This window comes from Mandrillus leucophaeus, unplaced genomic scaffold (genome assembly GCF_000951045.1).
Source record: "Mandrillus leucophaeus isolate KB7577 unplaced genomic scaffold, Mleu.le_1.0 Scaffold518, whole genome shotgun sequence".
NCBI classification, from domain to species: Eukaryota; Metazoa; Chordata; class Mammalia; order Primates; family Cercopithecidae; genus Mandrillus; species Mandrillus leucophaeus.
The window spans coordinates 2,408,492-2,414,255 of NW_012105564.1; the positions used below are offsets into that span (position 1 = coordinate 2,408,492).

Genomic DNA, 5,764 nt, shown 5'->3' on the forward strand with positions numbered 1-5,764 from the left:
CCATTCTCCTGCCTCAGCCTCCCGTGTGGCTGGGACTACAGGCGCCCGAATATTTGTAATATCTATACTTGAAGAATGACTAGTATCTAGCATGTACAAAGGCTTCCTACAAATCCATATGAAAAAGAACACCTGCCCAACAGAGAAATAGGGAGAAGCCTCAGATACTGCACAAGAGAGAATATCCTAATGGCCAAAAAACACATAAGAAGGTTCTCAGTTGATTAGGCTTTGGCTAAATGCAAATTAAAACCGCCATGTGATACCACTACTCATCCAGCACAATGGCTAAAATAACGATGCACAGGACACCACCACAGACTCGCGAGACTGAGGGGTGGTGTCGCGAGACTGAAGAGTGGGCGGTGCAAATAGTCGAAGTGTTTACTCGCCATTTTGTGTGAGGAACGTTGATGGGACCCGCCGTTGTGGCCTGGCCTCTACCGACTGCCGCCCTGGCCGCTACCAACATGAGCCTCCTGGAGAGTCCTCACAGGCCTGCTACTCTCGACCATGCCCCGGAAGACCCGCACCAGGGCCAGAGGTCCCGAGAGAAGAGCAAGGCGACACAGGTAATGGCAGATGTGTTTGAGGGCCGCTTGGAGCCAGTCGTGCTCCCACCGCCCCAGCTTCCAGAGGAGGGGGTCGCGCCCCAGGATCCCGCAGATAGTGGCCACACTTTCCACATCTTGGTCGATGGGAGTCGCAGTCGTGGAGCCATCAAAGCTGGACAGGAAGTGACTCTACCACCCGCGGAGGGCCTAGAAGCAGCCTCTATCTCGCTGACAACTGACGGCAGCCTCAAAAATGGCTTTCCGGGTGAAGAGACGCCCGGCCTAGATGTGGAGAAGGCTGTAGAAACCTGTGGTGCAGGGAGGTCGGAGTCTGAAGTGATTGCAGAGGGGAAGGCCGAGGACGTGAAGCCTGAGGAGTGTGCCATGCTCTCAGCCCCAGTGGATGAGAAGCCAGGAGGCGAGGAAATGGACATGGCGGAAGGAAACAGAGCAACAGATGAGGTAAATAGGGATGCAGGGCCTGGGCCCGGGCCCGGGCCCCTGAACGTGGGTCTCCACCTGAACCCCCTGGAGTCCATCCAGCTGGAACTGGACTCCGTGGATGCCGAGGCTGACAGGGCCCTCCTGCAGGTGGAGCGCAGGTTTGGGCAGATGCATGAATACTACCTAGAGCAGAGGAATGACATCATTCGCAATATCCCGGGCTTCTGGGTCACTGCTTTCCGCCACCACCCACAGCTGTCTGCCATGATTAGAGGCCAAGATGCCGAGATGTTAAGCTACTTAACCAATTTGGAAGTGAAGGAGCTCAGACACCCTAGGACAGGCTGCAAGTTTAAGTTCTTCTTTCGAAGAAACCCTTACTTCAGAAACAAGCTGATCGTCAAGGTGTATGAGGTCAGATCCTTCGGCCAAGTGGTGTCTTTTTCCACTCTAATCATGTGGCGCCAGGGCCATGGACCCCAGTCCTTCATTCATAGGAACCGACATGTCATCTGCAGCTTCTTCGCCTGGTTTTCAGACCACAGCCTTCCAGAGTCCGACAGGATTGCTCAGATTATTAAAGAGGACCTCTGGCCAAATCCACTGCGGTACTACCTGTTGGATGAAGACGCCCATAGAGCTAGACGTCGCCCGATGAGGGAGCCAGTGGAGATCCCCAGGCCCTTTGGGTTCCAGTCTGGTTAACCTTTGCCTTTGGAACTACTCCTGCAGAAGGTCCCCTGCCACCACGAGCTGGACCTGTGCTTGGGCAACAGCATTAGGTATGCCCTTTACTTTTTTTTGTTCTGACTTTCCTCTACCCTCTGTTTAAACTTTCCGTTCTCTCAACCTGAAGATTGATACCTTGGTGGCTATGCTGCTTCCCTTTCACCTGGTTGTCTTGCTATTCTGCATTAACATCACATGCTCCCAGCCGATGGGTTACATCCTTCTAAGCGAAGCGAATGATGCTGTAGATTATACTGTCTTTACCTTTGTTTGGATTCTGTTTGTTCCCAAGACCTCTGGTCTGGCTCCTATTTGGATTTCTAGTTGTGTCTAAGAACCTATTCGGCTCACCCTGCTCTGCATCTGACAGTACAGGCACAAGGACTGTGGACAATTGCTGGGCATTAATGAAGTCAAGGGAGAACAGCAGGGGGCAACTTGGTCTGTGTGAATTATGGGACTCCATTACTTTTCCTGAGACTCTGGTCACCTATTGCTGCCTGCTACTGGCTATGCCCACCACCTTGGGCAGCTCCCTGCTGAGTGAACATATCCCAGACCATTGCCAGCTCCACTCTGTGGTTTCTAATCAACAGGGATCTCCACAACACTGGTAGTGGACACAGGTTTCCTGTCAGCACACAAAAGACTCCTTCCTCTTCCAAAAGACCTCTCAATTCTTTGCCACCACCACCCTCGTCATTCAGAAACCCTACTGTCAGACAAATGGTTGAGGGGACATGTCAGACCCTATCCTCATGGCAAGGTTAATATGTTGGTGTTCTTGACAAGTACCAAGCTTTCTCAGCCACAACCAGTGGATACATTGAAAATCTAGGTACTTTTATTTTCCTCCCTTCCTGAACCTAATGAAGTGCCAGAGTGAGTGTACACTTTCTTTTCTCTCATCTCTCATAAATCTCTTCTGTCTTCCTTTAAAAAAACAAAGTAGTAGTTCAGAAACATCTGCAGAAGCAGGCTTTTTAGTTTCTTTGTCATGTCCAGAACCAGGCTGTTCTGTAAAATAGACTGCCAGACCTCTTATTCCCCATTCTCCTTTCTTTTCAGCCCCTCATCCCTCTTTAGCAATTCCTAGAGGGTTTAAAGGAATACAGAGGTGGATGGAATGAAAGGTGATTTCTAGTTCAGAGTGGATAGAAGAATGAAAGAGATTGTGATGGGTGCTCTAAGCAGGGAAAACTGAACAAAAAGGCAGAAATGATTCAGGGGAAAATCAGGCCTAGAATTAACACTGGGTTAACTAGTTATGATGGGAAGAGAAGTATTTTTTTTTTTTAGTATTCACATAGAAGAATAGAAGATGGTTGGAGTGTTAAATATGTTGCCTAGAGAAGGGTTCTTTGAAGAAACACTAATTTTGGGTGTTCTCTTTCTTGTTTGCATGTGGCCTTATTTATGTGGAAGATTAATACTGTGTTATAATATTTTCTCTTTCTGTTTACTGGGAAGATTCAGCTGTACAGATTTTATTTTACTTTCAATTAGGAACATTTGGAATAATATCAGCCTTTCTTTTTTGTACATTATATGGATATGGATATTCATGACAGTGTTTTCAGCCTGATCTTGTTTCTGTTAAAACCGTATCTTTAACATTTTTATTTTGAATAACTTGGTCTTATCTGACGCTGAAGACTGGAAACTATTGTGTTCATGTATAAATAAATTACAAAAAATTTATGGCTCTCATTGTCTTTCTTGATAATTTGTCCTGGTAACAACTTAGTAATTGACATGTCTTTTTTTCAGTTGTTTTGTTTTGTTTTTCAAGACAGACAGTCTTGCTCTGTTGCCCAGGCTGGAGTGTAGTGGCATGATCTTGGCTCACGGCAACCTCCCCCTCCCAGGTTCAAGCAATTCTCCTGCCTCAGCCTCCTGAGTAGCTGGGATTACAGGCTTGTACCACCACGTCTGGCTAATATTTTTTGTAGAGATGGGGTTTCACCATGTTGGCCAGGCTGGTCTTGAACTCCTGACCTCATGATCCACCTGCCTCAGCCTAAAGAGGGGAAGTGCTTGTGAGATTGCTTTGTGAAACTGGAATTATACCATGGGCATATTTGTCTTACGCCAATGGTATAATTCTATTATGCCAATGGCATCTTTCCTTATGAATGGATGAATGGTAAAATTAAAGCATATCACTGAAAATAAACAAAACAAAGATGATGGAAAATAACAGAGGTTGAAAATAACAGAGATACCAAAAGGCTCATATACTGCTTATGGGAGAGTAGCTTTGTAAAAATACTTTAAAAAGTTGTTTGGCAGTATCAGTGTGTACCCTCTGATCTAGTTCTGGGAATATACCCAACGGAAATATATACATATATTCACTCAAAGACATGCATAAAGTATTTATAACGACACATGTTTAATAGCTGACACTGGGAGCTGCCCTAATGTCCATCAATAGTGGAAAAAATAAACCAATTTTTAAAAATGTTCACGCAATGGAATACTATAAGAAAGAATTATGCCTACATGCAATAATATGAATGATTCTCACAAATATGTTGATAAATATAAGAAGCTGGACAGAGTACATGCTATATAATTCTTTTATGTATGAAGCGTAACAGCGGGTAAAACTAATCTATGGTGGCAGAAGTCAGAATAGTGGTTACTGCCAAGGACAGTGATGGGTCTGAGATTTACTCTTCTTGCAAGCTTAACCTTAACAAGTTAGCCTTATGTGCTAGGTCAGAGACAAAGGACCTTACAACTCAATAGTCAAAAGAGTGTCGGTATTTGCACTGGTTCCCTGGGCTCTAATTCCCACAAGGCAACATAAAGCCAGGTGACATCTGTATATACAGTGGATTGTGTTACAGGAGAGGAACTCCCGTAGGGAACATAGGGAAGCTGAATCTTTTATAATGGGCAGTAAGCATGCCTGTCGTTTTCGCTTTGAAGGGAGACATCTCTGTTATACTAAATAGTAAGTAAACCTGTTCTTTGTTCTCTAAGGGACATAATCTCTATTTTCAAGACTCTAAGCACACCTGTGCTTTGCTCTGGAGACACTGTCTTCCAAGGCTGACTCGAAAAGACATTCTGCACACATGCAGTCAGTGCCTTTGCTCACAAGATATGCAGAAACACAAGACACATGGGAGAACTGTCTCCCAGTAAACTTTGGGGTGATAAGTACTTATTGACTGGAAGGAAGTATGAGATGGTAGATTCTGAAGGGCTGGTGATGTTTTGTGTCTTGCTCTGGGTGCTGGATAAATAAGTATATTCAATTTGTGAAACTTCACCAAGTTGTACATTTAGAAAACGTACTTCTCTGTATTTATATTGTACTTTAATATTCTTGTTTAAGAAAAACAAAAGAAACCCAAAGTAAGCAAAAATTCAAAACAAAACAAAAAAAAACCAGATTATTTTTCTGGAACCCCTCTGCCAGAAAAAGGCCAATTTAAAAGTATGCTGCAGATCTTTTTGGGTAAACCATGAATTGATATGTGAAAATTGTAACAGGATCATTTACTAGGCCACATTCAAATGGCTAAAATCCATTTTCTAAGAATAGAAACACTGAATTATCCAGGCATGGGCCATCAACTCTTAGTATTTACAGTGCTCCACTCATTTTGTCAACTGACCTTCATAAGGGTTTTTCAGTTATAAACAGTTCTTTAATAATGGCTCATGATGATTCATTTTTATATCTTCCAGCCAAATATATCATAAAATCCACATTTTTTTATGTTGTTCAACAGGGATGATGCTATTCTGAAGCCTGTAAGATGGTCTATATTTCTAAGTTTCATGTCTTTTCAGGCCTCCCTCTTTGAGGTATAAATATTTCATTTGATAATTAAGAGAGAAAAAAATTTTCAAACAATACCTATGGCATATGCTATAGACGATTACAGTATTAGTACCAACAAAAACTTCTGTAGAACTACAATGAAATCATTTGCTTTGGCTTATTTGAGCAAAATATTTCCACTTATGTATACAGCAATGTATTTGGGGGATAATTTACCATTGAAAATGAGGTTTTT

General features: G+C 43.5%; 1 protein-coding gene across 1 annotated transcript; it reads left to right on the plus strand.

Annotated features, from left to right (window-relative positions):
• Positions 1–353: 353 nt before the first annotated feature.
• TSPYL6 (TSPY-like 6) lies at positions 354–3,426 on the plus strand. Its single transcript, XM_011996527.1, has one exon. The coding sequence runs from the start codon at positions 414–416 to the stop codon at positions 1,701–1,703; it is 1,290 nt and encodes a 429-aa protein (XP_011851917.1). The 5' UTR covers positions 354–413; the 3' UTR covers positions 1,704–3,426.
• Positions 3,427–5,764: the final 2,338 nt, after the last annotated feature.